At 30.2% G+C, this 18933-nt stretch overlaps 1 protein-coding gene across 1 annotated transcript in view; it reads right to left on the reverse strand.

The window, feature by feature from the left end:
* The window catches only part of LOC108560145 (growth factor receptor-bound protein 14-like), a 135046-nt gene extending 116853 nt beyond the window's left edge, over positions 1-18193 (reverse strand). The window contains exon 1 of the mRNA XM_017917587.1: positions 17843-18193. Coding sequence (XP_017773076.1) covers positions 17843-17882 — 40 coding nt within the window. The 5' untranslated portion in view covers positions 17883-18193. The remainder of the gene's footprint in view (positions 1-17842) is intronic.
* Between the last annotated feature and the right edge of the window lie 740 nt (positions 18194-18933).

Genomic DNA, 18933 nt, shown 5'->3' on the forward strand with positions numbered 1-18933 from the left:
GAAATGGACATTATTACCACTTCTAAGGTACATTAGCAAAATACTAAATTTTTGTAATATATAATTTAAAAAATTTAAATTTAAAAAATATTAAATCCAAAACAATATTGTAAATATCATTAAATTAAAATTAAATTTGTCAACTTTCACAGAAAGTCAATAAAATTTAAGTCAAGATCTAATTAAGTAATGGATCTCTTGATACTTTTGGTATGTTACGTGTAAAACTATATTTAGAAAACTTTTCTTTCAATAGAAGAGTGGACATTAAAACCGTTTCAGAGATACATTCGCAATCACGTTTCAGTTGTTTGCATCCTATGCATAATACGAAAGTTATGCAGTTACTGAGTTCGAAGTTCTGCATAAAACTGTACGAAACATAAAGTGGCTCTCGGGGACGCCGTAAAAATGGAGGAAATAACGTGTATTCTTCACATGCACACACCTGAGAGAGCATGGCATGTGTTCGATAATAATAATAAAAGGATGTCGCGGTCGGTCGGTCGATGCCTATGCAATTTTGAAACAAAGAACGTGGCGGTACATTATTTACAACCGAGAGTAGTTCTTCTTTAGACGCGAAAAATCGATGTCGATCGGCGAAAGTCACCAAAAATTCTACTTCCCCCTCAACGGCCGGATGTGACTCATTAAGAACAGCATGTATCCATGTTTGCGTGCACGAATCCTTTCCTTTGCGAAGAAATCGAAAACGAAACAAGTTCTTCCCACTCACCCGCACTTGTTATTACCGTGTAAACTCGTTATAGTCCAACCTGGGGTAGTCTAATACAAGAAGTACAGTATTTTCATAGTACAACTATAAACCTGATACTCATTGTAACCTAATACACACCTATAATTTTAATTCAATATACAGTGGAACCTCGCTTAAAGAGTTTAATCCGTTCCAAAAATTCATTTACAATTATTTTTTCTCGTTAAGCGAGGTTCCACTGTATATGCAATTCAACTTTATATTACAACTAATAAATCCAAATAGATTTGAATGAGATAACTTCCGATGACGCAAGTACCATCACATTCATTTATACGTGACAATATAAGCATACACTTTTATAAGTGGTTATTTAACATTTTCCAACAGAGAATGCTTATAAATGAAAAACTATTCAGAAAATCAGTGGCAATGAAATAGTTGGATGATCATTCTATATAATAATTCTCATTTATCAGGTGAATGTTTAACACGATCGAAAGTATGTTCTTCCTTGGAAATCCTCTTCACAGATTACAACAAAACGCTATAAATTCCGACTAGCCTCCATTAGATGGACTTTGTACATATCCAAGCAGTCCCACAAAGATACATTCCTTATTTAAACAAAGTTATTAAATTGATCGTTGTATCAAAATACTTAAGAAATAGTATTTATAATAAAAATACATATTTCTACATATTTATATTCGTTTTATAAATGGTTGTTTACAGTAACCCAAGGCTAAGTTGATTTGATTTAACTTGCGCTGAGTGACACTTGAGAAGGTTTTATTTGTTTTGCGGTTGGATTGGGCCGCACAATAAACCCTGATTGCATTCATAATAGTCTTTCCTCGATTTTCTGTGGTTAAAATTACATATAAAAAAAAAATAATTTTAAAAATTGTTAGAAAGAAACGTCAATTATTTCTACACGACGTGCGATTACTTCAATTTGTTGCTTCCGCAGGAAACATCAATAACCAACATGTGGACTCGGAGACCAATGCAATAAAAACTTTTTGATTTGGAATATTTTATGTTTTAGTTGAATTTTTTGTTAGTAATTTTGTGTGATGATATAAATATAAATTCTGTAATATGTTGCTGTATATCTTTTACATATGGATTAATTTGTTATGTATGTTACTTGCTATTAATTCAAGATAGGACGTGTATTATTAAATTAAAATGATTATAATATTTGTAATCAATACGTTCTGAAGTTTGTTTTAAAACAACGTTAGTTAATAGTCTGGACAAACTTTACTAAATCTATATAAATACAGCAACATAAATACTGGAATTGATAATTCTTTAGGAATATAGTCCGTACTGGACTACTCGAAGACTTTAAAACCTGATTGGAAATATTATAAAAATACACTGTGATTTAGTGATACAAATTTGAAGCCTTGTCTCTTATATTATTTGAAAGTAGTTTAGAATTGAGATACATAAGTCATGTAAAATGTATTACGTATATATGTACTATACATAATATACATATATTAGTGTCGCACTAAAAATAAGTTTGAAACATTTGAGCCTTAATACTTTTTCCGTCACGTTATCTCAAAAGGTTGGCTACATCACATTTCTTAATGTGTTTACGACGAAGCGGGAGTATTTAATAATAGCGGGAGTATTTAATAATAATTACATATAAATGGAGCTAAGTAGGTTAAGCCTTCGTCAGGTAAACATAAATAAAACGAATGCTCGTTGACGGACAAATGATCACACTCGAAAGACATTTGTCTTCGTCTCCCCCATATGCAGCACGCACATTATTTTCAAACTGTTTGTCTTCGTCACGTGAACATTGTCACTATGAAAAACATGTTTGTCTTCTCTAAAATTGACTTACGAAACCCGATATATTTCGTGGTGAATCGATCGCTCCTTCTAAAAACCTATTTCAAAGAAAAAAACTGTTTACACACAAGATTATCATAAGCCTATTATTCCAAGTAAGATTAATATCCTTTGGTATGGATACCTACGAGCAGGATTTGCTATCTACTTGGTCATTAAAATTTAGTCTAAAAAATAAACAGATATGAATTATCATTAAACTGGTAGTCTATTTTTAGAGAAGAGTTATCAAATTAGACACCGATTTATTGACGTCAATCCAATTATAGAATTATTTATTTATATTCTCTGAAAAATAAACTTAACAGAAAAAGCTCAATTCAGTTTTTAGAGTTAGTAATTACTATTAAATAATAATTATTCCTAATTTCCGTTTTTCTTCATCAATTAAATGGCATTGACCTATTCAAACGTAAACCTAAAAATATTTACAAAAAAAAATGTCAAACGGAATGCGAAACATTATACGATGTTATGTTGCTGTTTTCGTATCTTCTAAATATAATGTAACTTGCTTTTAATGTCAAATTGTTCTCATCCATTACAATCGCAGCGAAATAGCGTCTCCTATTAATCTTCTGCAGAAATAAACCTAAGCTACGTCTACTCGGGGTGAAAACGAAAAGACAAGTCTTAATGAATTACATACGATGCATGTAAGACCGTCTCGTGGCGTGACTTTTAAATCGGATCGGATTTTGATTAAAACATCTTGTTGCGAGAGCTGCGCTTATTAAAAAACTTTCGCCACCTCGGAATATACATCGAGAAATATTCGAAGAACTTCAACCGAAACATTTTCATATTTCGCGATTGCAAACTTCTCGAATGGGAATGTGATTTCTTCGTACAATTACATTCCGCAAAGTGAACAATTAAATTTCTCATATATTTTAAACTGAAGCATAATTCAGAATTTAAAAGAATATGCTAACTGCAAATGACTGAAGTTTCATTAATTCTTCTGATTTTAGTGATGAAATATAAAAAAATTATTAACACGGTGATTTATAAACGATACATTTTGCTTCTCTAGGTAAAGTTAATACTTCTAGTAAAATTTGTATAACTCATATTTGTATAACTCATACCAAACTCATACCTCTAAATATCTGAGAACTTTGTATGGTGATAGTAATAATAAAGCATTGTAACATACACTGAGAACATCACAATGAATTCAAAACCTTTTGATGTGCCAACAGCTTCAAGATTGATAAGTTAATCCCACCGAGAGAATTAGCGTGATGTGAACGCAACAGGCTATAATTTCCATCGAGGAGGATGCGAAAGAAGAAGCTGACAACTCATGAACAGATCATTATTGAGACAGCGACGATCTGCTGAATCGAATTTGCGCATTCATTGTTCTTCAGTTGCGAAGTGAAATCGAGTGTAAGGATGAAACTGCAATTTTCGATGTGCAACAGTTTGGCCCTCGTGCTGTTTTTGCACTCATCCGTCGACAGATTAATATTCTTCTGGTGATAAAATGAAAACATACACGCACACACTCTTCGACTTGTTTGAGAAGGTGCGGAACGGCGTGGACGGATTGAAGTGCGCGTAAAAGAAGGACCCATACATTGTGGGACGCACAGTTCGCACTGTTGATTTAGATATGTCTGCAGATTTTTTTTTACTGTTGCTGTCGTCCTTGAAATAAACAATAAAACCGTCTGGACGAAATTCTTTAGTGATCGCATTCGCAAAGGGTCAGACCTGGAGAATCAAAGCAATTTTACATCAAGTATATTCTACAGATAAATATTGATTGTACTCATACATATAGTAATATCGTTTTCAATAAAATTACTACAATAATTTATCTCATACATGAAACGTATATTTCCGCACTCAATTAAATAATTTATACATTTAATTTATATACTCAAAATAATAATTTCCATTAACATACAATGTATAATAATAAATAATACGTTCATTACAACAGTAAATTTCCCGTAATTATTCTACCAATAGAAAATATTATTCATATTTAATTTTAACCTAAACAAATTGATTATAAATATTATCATATAATATTTATGGTATTTTCACTATAAACAACACTGATTTATAAAAACTAATTACTTTAATTTAAAATTTAAAATAAATTGCTTCTTACTGCTTTATAAGAAAAATGTTATTGTAATAAAACTTTAAATCAGCTTTCAACGTACATTTTAAGATTGTGTGATGTTATGTAATATGTAGTTTTATGTTTGTATATATTACAAGCAGTATTAGTGTATTATTTGCAGCTTTCATTGAAATCTTTAGGGCCGTGTGGTAGCTTTTATCAGTATAATAATCTTCGAAATGCCCCTTAAATACAACGTTTTTTTAAGTCTGAGTGGACCCAATTTCCAAAAAATATATGTGTGATCATATTTCAAAATTTAGCGCCCCCTTACAGTGCCTCCTCTTTGCGTCTTAGCACGACACAGCCCTGGAAATATTTACTAATATAAATTGCATCTTCTATTATTATATTGAAAAAAAATTTTTTAGTTTTGTAATATATCTTTATATGCAAGATTATTTGTGTTTATCTAATTGAACATATAACTAACTATTCCAGCAGATATTACAAGATTATATAATGTTATGATGTTTGTTATAATATATATATATATAACAAATGGTAATGTTTGCAGAGTTAAAAAAATATATTAATAAAACGTTATATTTGAGAAAGTTTTCAACAGTTATATTAATATTATGTGGTGTAATTCTATATAGCTTTGCTACAAATGGTTATTTAATATGTTTCATAAACGCAATTCATGTGTAGTATAAATGAAAGGATGAATGAATGAGTACAGTAGTGGTGCGTCGAGTAGTGTAGTGTAGTGTAGGACATGCGGTTGTTGTGTGTCCACACTGTATACGAGACGTCTGGGATCGGTGAAGTTTTGACAGGAGGAAGGGGCGAAGGTGGTTAGGCTTAGAGGCACGTCTGGGTTTGGACCCCCAAGTCTGGGCTGGTTTTGGGGGCCAGGCAGGGTTAGGCATGGCTTATATTCAGGTTGCGATTTGCGCGCCAAAAGGGACATGCTTTCAGCCATGGCCGCAAGTTTATATCTAGCGTACGGCAAACGAGAGCAGAGTACGCGTTTGTTATGCATCGTGGGCGGCGTGAGCGCGTGCGCCCCCCTCAGTTTACGTTGTCTGGCCCATTCTGAAGGCGGTCGGCGCTCCTCTACCCGCTGCCGTCGCCACCACCCGCCGCCTCGTAGTATTGGAAATCGATTTACGAGCGCGCGTCGCGACGCCCAGCCGTTTCATACAACGCCCCGAATCGAAATCGGGTCACCGACTTGAATCTTGTAAATATAAACAACGGCCAGCAACGCATGCCTTCCATGCAGCTCATCCAATCCTCTCTATACTAACTCCAGCCATTGCAAATACACTTCTGCACTAACCATGACCACCATCTACATACAACTACAGGATGAAACTCACTATTTATAAGAGCACCACTATCTTTAAGCAAACCACACACGATCAGAATTTCAAATACTATCAATAATATAAATCTTTAATGCATATAATACTATAAAACGTTGGATATAAATTATAACAATTTGCTCAATATTTACATTATATAGAATCACTTTACAAACGGTGTAAAAAATGATAAGAAAGAAATTTCAAAACCTTTATCTAATAATAAAACAAATATTTACATATATAATAATAAACACAATTTATTGCATACATACAAAAAACTACACTGTACTATTTCTTCAATATAAATTTTAATCAAAATGAATCTCATATTTATAACTTATTATTAACAAAAGATTTATTCTTAAATTTCTATAACAGAATAATTATACTGAAAATACGCAATTATTATAAAATGCATTAAATAAATCTCTCTTTCATTTAATGAAAGTCTTAACATAAAAAACAAGTTTGAAAGGATATAATGACAATAATACTTTCTGTAATTATTTATTTTAATTTCTCTTGATGATGATGATGCAAAATTATAAATATTATTTAGATTAATATTTATCTACACATAAAGTGAATCGTCTCAAAATAAATAATAATATTTATTGCAAACAACATATAAACATAATATAAACTTAACATAATAACAAATATAAATCTAAATTTAATAGCTGCAAACGTCTCAACATCAATATTACATGAAAAAGAAGTAATGACCCTTCAATAAAACAGATCGTTTGTGGTCCGGTTAAGATTCGTTCATTCCAATAGTTATCTTAACAAACATAACGCTACTCTCTCAATATGTATTCAATCTACAAAATATAGTTAGTTTCTGTTTGCATTTGCTACTTCACAAAAAAAACAAAACATATCACTTTCGGTAGAAATACCTTTCTATTTCTTACTTACGAATTTTTCGATGTGTAAGAACAATAATTTAATTATTACATTGCTATTATAAGAAATTATAAATAAAGAAAGTCAGAAAATTCATTATATTTTTTTCTATTAAGAGACCTTAGTCTAATCGTTCATAAATTGTTAGTTACTGAACATTGCTAAAATAATCAGGATATATCTAGAAATTAATCATTGCATTTATATCCGATATACTTTAAAGTAGATTCTACAAACTGATTCTTCGATCAGATAATTATTATTATCTTTATAGATGATCACGTATCTGGTATTATTTATATCTTAGTGGCGTGAGGTAATTTCATATAGTCTTGCTATTATATCATTCTTTTTATATTGTATTTAAGTGATTTTTTGTTTGCTAACCTATTAACTTTTTATTTATATAAACATGAACAGATAATTGATTTTTAAATCATGGATAAGTGAAGAATCTCTTGCGTGTTTTGTCACGGTCAATTTTAATATGACTGTCCCAATTGAATATTCCAGTATTGTACTACCAGTATTATAATACCTAAGTAATTATTTTATTGATTATTGATTAAATATAACATTTATAAAAAAAACCAAACCAGTTTAAGTAAAAATAACTTTTTTGTTACATAAGTTACATTATTGATAACAACGAATATATAATCATAAGCACAAATTCTATTTTGACATAAATATTCGCGAAAATGAAATAATAAAACATATTAAAAAAAGTTAATTTAAAAATTGTAAACTCATCAAAAACAAATTTAAAAGAATAAAATGTTAATTGATCTCATGAATATTTAACATCTTCAATAATTTTAAATAAACACAGCTATAACCGGTTAATTGATAATACTAAATAAATTATACTTAATTAAAATTAATTCCATTTCTAATAGTGATTAAGATTAATTAAAAATGCAAATCGAAGCTCGTGTGCAAACGTTAATTTATTACCTACAATTGCATTAAAATACTCAAAGTTTTAATCTTTTTCTTTTGCTCCTATGAATTTACGGTATATGGAAATAAGAAAATGGAAACCAAAGACATTGCTGGAATAATGCGAAATTTGCATTTCAAATGAGTACGACTGAATTCCAAGATAATGAGTGTCTGGAACACTACTAGTACGTAGGCTACAAATTAAGGACCATAAAATGGTATATAAATAACTGTAACTAAGTGGATCAGAGAGAGAGACTTGCAAAAAAAAATAATTGCTTGCTAATCTGTATGATGTTGTAGAAACACTAATTTACGGCTAATGATGTTATAAAAATTACAGAAAACTAAATAATAAATTTTAATTATGTAGTTTTTACATAATTTCATAAATATAATCTAAGTTTGTATGTAAATAATTTTATGTACATCTCATATAGAATATTATTAATTATTATTTGTATTTCAGAATCGAAATATTGAAGTTATAAATCTATTAGTAAAAAGTCAAATTTTGAAAATATTTAATTCACTTAATTCTTAAAATGGAGACTTTATAAACTTTATTTCAATTTTCAACAATACTTTAAAAAAAAACCTAAATAAAAAGAGTATGATAGTTGTTGCAATAAATGTTGTTATTATTATAGTATGAACGTATACAAAAATGTATCAAGTAGAAAACAACTTTTATAATTACAAATAACACGTAAAACTAAACTAAAATGATTATGTTCTATTTTCAACACGGTTACACCTAGTTTACAGAATGAACTAATAATGATAATTTCATTGAAACACGCAAATTCAGAAGTGTGTTTATTGTAATGCACAATAACAGGCTTGGTTGAACAAGAAAAAAAGCAGATGTGTATGGTTACCATGACAACAAGATGCGGTAATCAGAAGACTCGCAGACATCTTGTAAATCGATAAACAAAGTTCATAAAAAAAAACAATAACAAGAGGTGCATTTAAATTGTTAATAAAAGTCAAAATGTAAAAAATACATAAACGTATTTTAATCTGGTTTTATAATGAAGGACATCTAATACTCTACTTTTCTTGCAATTTTCGGTTTGCGAAATGATTTTGCTTAATGATGAATTCATCGAGTGATATTGATCAAAGGAAAAAAAAGAACACACCAACGCTGGTGTTGTTTGTTCCACTATAAAACGATCCAGACTAATCGTTCATAAATTGTCTACAAGATATAAATTGGAGAAACTGTGGCCGAGGCGGCCGTTTCCAATTATTTATTTCATTTGTCGAGAGGAGAGCGCTTTCGGTAATTGCTGCGAAACGATTTCTGCGATGCCTTGTATACAACGCCGTGATTTATACCATTTGAATGGGAGACCATAACCTGGGTCAATTGAAAAACGTTGTGTCGTTGACGATGTGAAATCTCTGAACTCTCGGCATGCTCTCTCACAACCACATACATACATACACACGCACACCCATGTATACGAATCGATGACGCGCGCTATCCTCGGCTCTGCTCTGCTCTTTCGCAAGATATCGCGATATCGTCTACCCAAGCACAATCCTTCTATTCCTAGGGGAAAGATGATTATGATATCAAAATTGTGTACAAGATGGTCCACATTTTTTATATCATAATCTTCTGCTGTTACCACCGAATCAATAGCACGTCTGCAATATCAATTCGACACGGCAATACACTCAGACCCATCCGTTCTGGAACCACTTAACGGCCGATAATTTCGACATTTGACATCCGTGATAGCCATATATATTTACACAATATACAATCAAAATTCCCATCTGCATCATTTTGCTTTGATACCCACGTCATGTTACATAATTGAATTACATTATCTGTGTACAGTATTAATAAAGTTTTTTTTGGTACAGTATTATACAATCATTTTATATCTATTATATCCACAATATTCTAATTAAAAAAAATAATACCAAGAATAATAACAAAAGTTTAGCTATTCAATTCCGTGATAGAAGTGAATATTTTCACTGGAATATCATTATATATTATTTTCTAAATTTTATTATTACGATTGCATAAATATGTTTGAATATTATATTTGTTAATAGTTGCAGTTATAATAAATATTTCGATGATACAAATATAATAAAAAATGAATGATTCCTATTTTGAAAATCCTATTGGATTCTATAAATTTATTTTCGAATAGTACCTAATACTATAAATACAAGATTATTGTTAATACTATTCTTATTTTACTTAAATCCTGATGTATTTTCTATAGAATCATACACGATCCAATACATTTTCGTCGAGGTATTAATTGTAACATCAAATATTGTTATGTCGAACTTAACACAAAAGCCACATACTTTGTGTGTCTTACGAATTATCTTGTTGGATAATTATCAAGGCTTTGTCATCTCGCTTAGTCTTTGTTATCTCGTCAAGTCACCTTAGGAAATGTTTCAAATATGTTTACCATACACAGATATTATAGTTTTTTTTGTACGAGACAGAAAATGTAAATAAAAATACAGGCATCCCGCGACTTATGAACTAGTTCCGTTCCAAAGGGTTATTCGTAAGTCTGGGAAATTTTAAAATATACTTAGTATACCACACTTTATCAAGGTTTTTACTTTTATATATGTTAAATCCCGTATTACTGACTGCATACATTTGAAAAAATAGATTAAAAAAAACAAAATACTTACAAACAGTAGAGAAAGTAGACATCACAATTACATAATAAAAAACGACAAAAGAAACAAACGCAACAAAACAGATAGTTCATTTTTCAAAAATTGTATCCAAGAAATTATCAATTTTTGTTTGAACAGTTTTTTTTATCACGATATATCTCCTTTTAGAATGTTGTTTGTAAGTCCGAGAGTTCGTAAGTCGGGAGATACATGTATATATCTACAGATATATTAAGCTGCAAACAAAAAAAACATGTAATTCGATCTTCCGACGTATTAGTAACCTGGTAGATAAAGTATTAACAAACAATCTTTAGACTCTCGTGAGAATCATATCATTTGTTGTGTCTAATTCTTGCTGTATTTTTGCTAAATATATCAGTTATTATAAAAAATCTTAATCATAATTCATACTTGCACTAAATTATTCATTTCCAAATACTACCACTACTTAAATTATTATAATTGTATCTATATTAAGATATAATAATGCTATTATTACTTTAGAAATAAATTGTGGATAAAAAAAAGTGTTAATATACATTCTCCGGCCTATCGTAAGAAATAAGTAATATAAACAAACACAAGCAGGCGCTGATTGCGTGTCTTGTTGTATATACAACGTGAATATTAATAACGACTGATATGTATTGTAATTTCGAAATGGTTCCTCGATGATGGAACGTTTTTGGTTTGTTTTTAATGGCGCCTTGCATTATTATACATTTTTTTTTATCAATTCCTTTCACATTTTCGCAGCTCTCAATTAGATAAAGCTTTCCATATCTCGAATGTACACCGTAAATGTAAATACATCTCCTTTCATCGTGCTGAGCTTAAAGTATCACGCAGTTCGTAGCACCGTGTGTCTAAAATGTAAATATTAACTTGGAAGGTGAAAAAAATAAACTAATAACTGCGACGCACCAATTCCGTCTCGCATCTTTTTTTTTTTCCAACTTGAATAAATCTGAATAGAATTAAGCATTACGTAAACCGTACAGAAATAGGACGATTGTTTTGAAAATATATGAATCCAAACAAAAGTATGAAGATTTAACCCAATATTTTAACCCTTTCGGACCTGATTTTTTTTATTTTGTTACTAAAAGTCATATAAGTCATATAAGAACTCTCCCACCAATATAGTTAAAATTCCTAATAACATATCTTTGCAATAGTTTGTCGAGAAGACATTTGTTGCTTTATGCTGAATAGGTATTCAGTTATAGAATAGATTTATATATTATCAACTGATACTATTAACTGTTAAATATAATTTATTGTGTAAAACTTATTCGGATATACTTCTTTTCCCTCTTACTTCTTTTACATGCATTTCGCACTATAAATAATTAAGAAGGTTGCCATTTAGATAACTTTTTTTTCGATCAGATAAATATTGAACTATCAAAATTACATTTGATATGATTTTAAAAGAATTACATATTTTGATATCTTGCATTAAAAATACCTTACTGATATAAAAAAAATAGAAATAAATAATTATCTATCTATTGTTAAAATATTTAAGTTCTTATCAAACATACTTAAATTTTATAGATGCTTACAGTTTTCATTTTTTTTTTAAGTTCATCCATTCCAATATTATTGAATATATTACAGAATTATAGGGCTATGTTCAATAGCCCTATTTAATAGTTGATCTTTTTTTTGTTTCATTATTGTATTCTTTGTTTATTTCTCTCAATATGTGACATTACATTTTACCTCTTTGCTGACTGCAATGCACGTGTCTTCGATAAATTCAGAAAATATTTTCTTAAGCTCCGTAGAGTATTTACCATCATTTCCACGTGCACAAACTAAAATAATTTGCACCACTTATGCTGTGCGGATCATTACAACTATGTCTCTATTAATAGATCTAAAATTCTGTTTTTCCCATTGCAAATTCCACCTAAAATTCTACGTTTTTAACGAAGCATAATTGTTTAAAATAAAATTAGTTTATTTTATTTTTATGTAAAATTCCACGATTTTAACAATGTTTCAAAACTTGATAGTTTAAATTAAAATTGAGTTTGTTTAAAAAACAAAGCATTAAATCGAACGAATTCAACAATTGTTATTTTGCGTAAAATACAGGTAATGTAAATATGTTCTCTGGTATTTGAATTTAAAAATAATTGCTTTTGCAAACCGATTAAATCGATTGAAATAGACGAATATAATTGTGTATAAAATAAATTTGTGACTGCAGTGTTACCTGTTATAGGTATACATATAAATATGTATGTGGTACGAATTGAGAGCTCATGAAATGTTGGTGTCCTCGACGGGTCAATGTTTACTATGTGCGTCTTAGAAAATTGTAGATGATATTACTACTTACACACGAGTTATTCATATACCAAATTATTCCACATACATTTAAAAGATTTCCTTTTATTAGACACGAACAGAAATGTTGGAAGTAATGATTGTGCAATAGATAATTCTGGATTATGTGAGTAATTTATTTATATCTATATTTTGTATTGAAGCTTTGAATGGTTTACAACAAATCTGGTGGTTTGAAGCGACCTCGAATGTAATGTATATAAATTGAACAATTGGAATAAATAAAGTAAATCTAAGATGTATAAGGAAAATAAATGCATAATATTGTATTTCATCCTATACAAATAACAAATTGATGCGCAATTTCTCTATCTACGATCGACGTTCTGTTTCCCCACCATTTTATCTCTCTGCATAGAAGTTTTTAGGGTCAATGTTTGGCTCAATGTCCGCACTGGACCCCCCAAAAAAACTATAAAATCCCCCCCTCCTCCTAGTTCAAGGAACTTCGTACTCCAAGTCGCAATAAAAAAAGATGTACGAAGTAAAGGGGGAACATATTTGCATGAAGACGTTCACCTTCTTTAAACAAAAGGTAAACAAAGGTTGCTCAACAAGTCGCGCGCTCAAATAAATTGAAATCGGTGGATCGAGTCGACTGCACTTTTAATTGTAGGTAGAAATTTTCTTTTCTCTGTTCTCTACGTGTATTTCTATCTGTCTGTTGTCGCAACGTTTTTCCCTCCCGCTGCTTCATTGTGAAATTGCAAACAAGGATATACATACAAACACCACATCGGGTCTCTCCATATATTCTGTTACACTTTCTAATATACTTTTGCACGCTAATAATTTGTGTCATGGTCCGGACGCCTTTTATTTTTGGCAAATTGAACATTGAACCTATTACGAAACACGTCAAAATGTGATGAATAATGGACAGAGGCATTCTCGTACACACGCCATGTCCTATTTTCATTCTTCTTTATGTGGGAATTCATAAATACGCAAATAACACAGATTTTACATCATCTTTTCAATTCCGATTATAGTAATAAATAAATTAGTAAAATATATTGTTAGGAAAATCTGGAAGTTTCAAGATTATCAATAGTATTAACAATGAATTTTGTATTATTTAAAAGATATGAATCGATCTTGTTTGCATACAATAGTTTCGTTTTATACAACAAAACCTAGCAATCCGGCTTCGATCAGTGTAGATTTATTGCTATAAAACAGTACACATTTTTTACATAAATAATCTTCTCTCTTTCTGTGACGTTTATTTTTATGCAGTTTTAAAATCCTCGATTTCGAGCGTGATATTGACGGATTATACAAGGTATTTTTGTACATGAAAATATTGTTAAAAAACAAATATTCCTTACTTTCGCACGAAAGAGGTCGAATATCGTTTTTTTAATTAATGCAGAGCGAAAGGAAATGTTAATAAAGTCAAAATTCATGCAATTTAACCTTGAACTGCAATTGGATACGGTCAACGATCGACAAAAATTTGCAATAAAATGAATGATTAAAAAATGCATTAAAAAATTAACCATGCAAGTGCGATCAATTTTAAAAAAAAGTTTTCAATCAGTTCTATGAAAGAAGTTTCCAAGATAGTTAAACTTTTAGAAATATACCAATAAATATTACTATGACTGATAAAAAATATACTTCATATAAAATTGAACGTACTATGATAAGAAATATTCTCAATCTCCATTCATTCATATTCTCAATTCATTTATAAAACTTTATTTATGTTTTAAATTTATATTAAAATGTTAATAGATTTAAAATAAATTTATTATTATAGTTATTTTTTATTAATTAATGAATTTCTAAATAAAAAAATCTGCATTTTTAATCATAAATAAATGATTATATAATTATTTTATCATATTACAGTACTGATTGTGTGTTGTGATAAAGTGCGATCTTGTCTATACCAATAAAAGCTAGAGACGAAAGCAGGAAAAACAATTAGCGAAATGTTTCCAAGCCACAAAAGATCAAATATAATTGCAACAGTCCAATTAAAATTCTAACTAATTAAAATTTACATAATATTAAACAACTTAGCTAAAAAATATATAACAAGGATTGATCAGTTCTTTTGAAAATAAACAAAACATGTGATTTTGCAAACACTGATAAGAGAAGGTGACACGGATTGATTCGTAACTTCAAACAATACAAAGATTTCCCACATAAACACGACATATATATAAATAAATTGTGACATACCACGTCAATTGAGATATAATTATTTTAATGGCATCAGTGAAGCGAGAATTGCAGTTGTAAGTTTAAAACATTCATTGAAAGATGCATTTCGTATGATGACGATGAAGGCAGTTAATCGTGCTGCAAGAATAAAATGGCACGAAGCCATGGTGCATAGGGCACCCACACAAAATGAACTTCGTATTCGATCTTTCAGAGAATATAATACTGCGCAGAAACTCCGAGGTCAGGGATAATCCGTATTAATCGATCAGGTCAATTTCATTCAGTAATTAAATGCATGTTTTCGCTCTACTTTTGTTTGCTTTTTTTTTAAATAAAAATAAATAATATATTAAAAAGAAAAGTTTTTCTGCGTAAATGATACGCGTGGCAAAACGTCAGAAAGAATATTAGTAATAATTCGAAGTGCGAACCAATTAAAATGAGGCGCAGCCATCAATTTGCAGATAGTTAAAACAGAAAATAAGAGACTTTAACTTTTTTTTTTGGAGTTCATGCGTTCAATGACAAACGGCGTTTCGAATAGGCGACGATCAAATAAAATATATTACTTTGCAAAAACAACATGACATTGATTTCTAGTTTATTTTTGTTATCAATGTCAAGGCTCGAATAAAATCCTCAAATATATGCGATGATTGAACGTTCACAAATCAATTTGACGTAGCTATATTAATTTTGCGCCTCATTAATTTTGCGAATTAAGATATAAAACGGAACATAAATTACAGTAAAATAACGCTGTTATATGTATTTAAAACTTATACTTGATTAACTAAGGTTATAATAATTATATAGTTCAGCAAAAGTTAAGCTTTTCAGAGATCTTCGTAGCTCACTATTTCGGCAATGTTTCAGGTGTATAATTGGACAATAATCCCGGGAGAGACACAACCCGTCCATTATATAATGGATCTGACAAGCGCTGAAAGAGAAGAGGGTCTAAATTGTCTTAACAAAGATTGAAGCAAAAAGGACAGCACAATGACGATCTATTTCCAGATTTATAAAAATAAATGCGTAGTCATTACGATTGATCTCGCAATACTGCAGTATTCACATAACATATTGAATCATAAACCTTACACAACAAACTAGAGCATTGTCAACACAATATTTGCAACTGTTTGGAGAATTACGTAATTATTTCTGAAAATTATCTGCAAGCGAGCTTTGTTTCTGCGAAGAATCGTACTGAATACTACGAAAATGAATTATTTAAATCCAAAGAGGGATGCATTTTTTTTTTATTCTGCTATATATTCTCCGATCGATTCTCAATAGTAGTCGTTGTTGTAATGAGAAGCACCAAGTTGACAATTTATGACTCCTTTTTCTAGTCGTCCTTGGTATCGTACACAGTATTCAAGTAATTGCACATCAAAAGAACTTACAATTAATTTATTTTTCAACTCGACGACTTGCATTCTTCGTTACATCGTGCTCGGATTGTATATAGTATTGAAAACTGTTGACAAATAATTTTATTGTTTGTTCCTTAAGACAATGTAGCGAGAAGTTACGATCAACGTAGTATTGTATCGATTAACGATAATTATATGAAACAGACCAGTTCGCTCTTAATAACTCCGCACATAAATAAACATTTTAATTAGAATATAATTGATTGCACAATCTGATTTATGGCCAATTAAGCAATTTACTTACATGAGGTTTTACGTGTATTTAAATACATATAAAAAAAAGCATTAATGAACGGAAATGAATTACAATGCGTTAGAAAACATTACTATATTTGCTCGAGTTTCATTCAATCTATTGATTAAAAACCAACTCTCTTAGTTCTTAATACAATTTTACTTATAGGATTCATAAATAATTCAAAACATAAATATCAAAGGGAGGATGGATTTAAAAGGTTAGCCAAAAAAGTGAAGAAACAAGATAAATAAATGTGAAATCGATAGCCGATTGTTTACACTAAACAATACATGTTTATGAATGAGTCCACGGACGCTCCTATATAAACTCGATGAAAATCATGTAAACAAATTCACATACGTGTACTTATTTATCCTACAGGAAAACGAAATGCTGTGTATCCAGAATGTTTGCTTCTCCGAAATGTTTAATTTGCAAATGTTGAATAACAATATTAAACTATTAAAACTAAACCGAATATCAAATCAAGATTTCGAAATTTGCATTAACATTATATAGTCGTAGCTATAATTTTTCTCTTCATTTAACACAAATGTTTGATGTTAAGAATATAATTCTCCAATTATCCAAGTACAATTGCTTAACTTTCGTAAGCTGACAAACATAAATTTCTAAAGAAGAAAACTTTTTTAATTAATAATTGGTATTGTTTTGTTCAATGGACAAAGTATTTGTTAATGTTGATGCAGTGTGAGATGTCTTTTGAACATTTTGGGTCAGTTGTCCGTCTGTAAAAGTGAAGTCTTAACTTATATAGTTATTGCTGAAATATAATACCTTGTATACACAGAACATGCCAAACAGTGGAAGCTAATCCAAAATATTTACTTCTAAAAACGGAGAGTAACGCAGAATGGATCTTCGGACACAGTTAATCATTACATAACAATGGATCAATCAAAATATGGTTCGCAGGATGTCGAAGGAAGGAATTGCATTATGTAGTTGATTGGATTCGCTCGATGATGATCGGTGGGTTGGCATGTAAATAAATGCACTTACTGTTATTCCTGTCGTGCCTCTTCAGCATACTGAAGTCCATCTTCTGCGAATGGTGTTTGCCGGAGGCGGCGAAGGTGCAAGAACGACAATAAGGTATGCCAAAAAATGACAAGGAACGAGATGATAGCACAACGATATCGATAGCAACAACAACAATGACAACACAAATCTAAAAACTATGTTGGTCTCTGCTACAAAAATTTACTCGTAAAACAACAACAACAACTTGCATATCATGATAGTGAAAGTACAATAATAATAATACACAGACAAGAACAACAACAATGAGACTACGCACGTTATGGCGCGAACAACAAATCGCGAACCGTCCGCAACGAACCACCGCGATGTACTGGGTTTAGTATAGACAAGTATAGGAGGTATATAAGTGAATAAGTTGTGAACGGGTTCGCATCGAATCGAACCGCGCACGGAGCAAAACATTCGTCTGCTGAATACTACCAGTTCATTGGCTGACACAGATGATATGTTTACGTCAGTTACGTTCAATTTTATACACGTGGGAGCTCCATAACAGAACATTGCGAAAGGCCTACTACGAACATTATATATACTCGATATAGTTCGATTTAATTTACTCTAAAAAACTAATGCTTACCTTTAAAAACCATGATCCATCTTTTTCAGATAATATTTCAAACTATCAACATTTCTTAAGAAAACAACAGATTAACTAGTGAAATGTACATTTGTATTCATTACTTTTTATGATTATTGCAAAACAAGTCCATCATAATAGCACTAAAGTAAACAAATCCTGAACAATAATTTTAAATGTGAACAAATATTTATATATTAGTTATTTATTTATTAGATTTTTTAACTAGTTTAACATTAGATTATCATCTGTTTTTATCTGCAATAATACTACTTATTTATTTGCTTAGATGTAAGCAATGGTCAACATAAAGGTTATACAAACGTATTTGTAGATTAATCACATTTAATTCTTTAATTAAATAATAGCAAATAATACACACAAAAAATTAATTGCAAGCTTCATGATTATGTATTTCCTAAGACGGCCATGTAGTCTTAACCGTTAGGAATCCACTAGAATTTTTAAAGTC

This window comes from Nicrophorus vespilloides, unplaced genomic scaffold, assembly GCF_001412225.1.
Source record: "Nicrophorus vespilloides isolate i.1.1-1 unplaced genomic scaffold, Nicve_v1.0, whole genome shotgun sequence".
In the NCBI taxonomy this organism is placed as follows: domain Eukaryota; kingdom Metazoa; phylum Arthropoda; class Insecta; order Coleoptera; family Silphidae; genus Nicrophorus; species Nicrophorus vespilloides.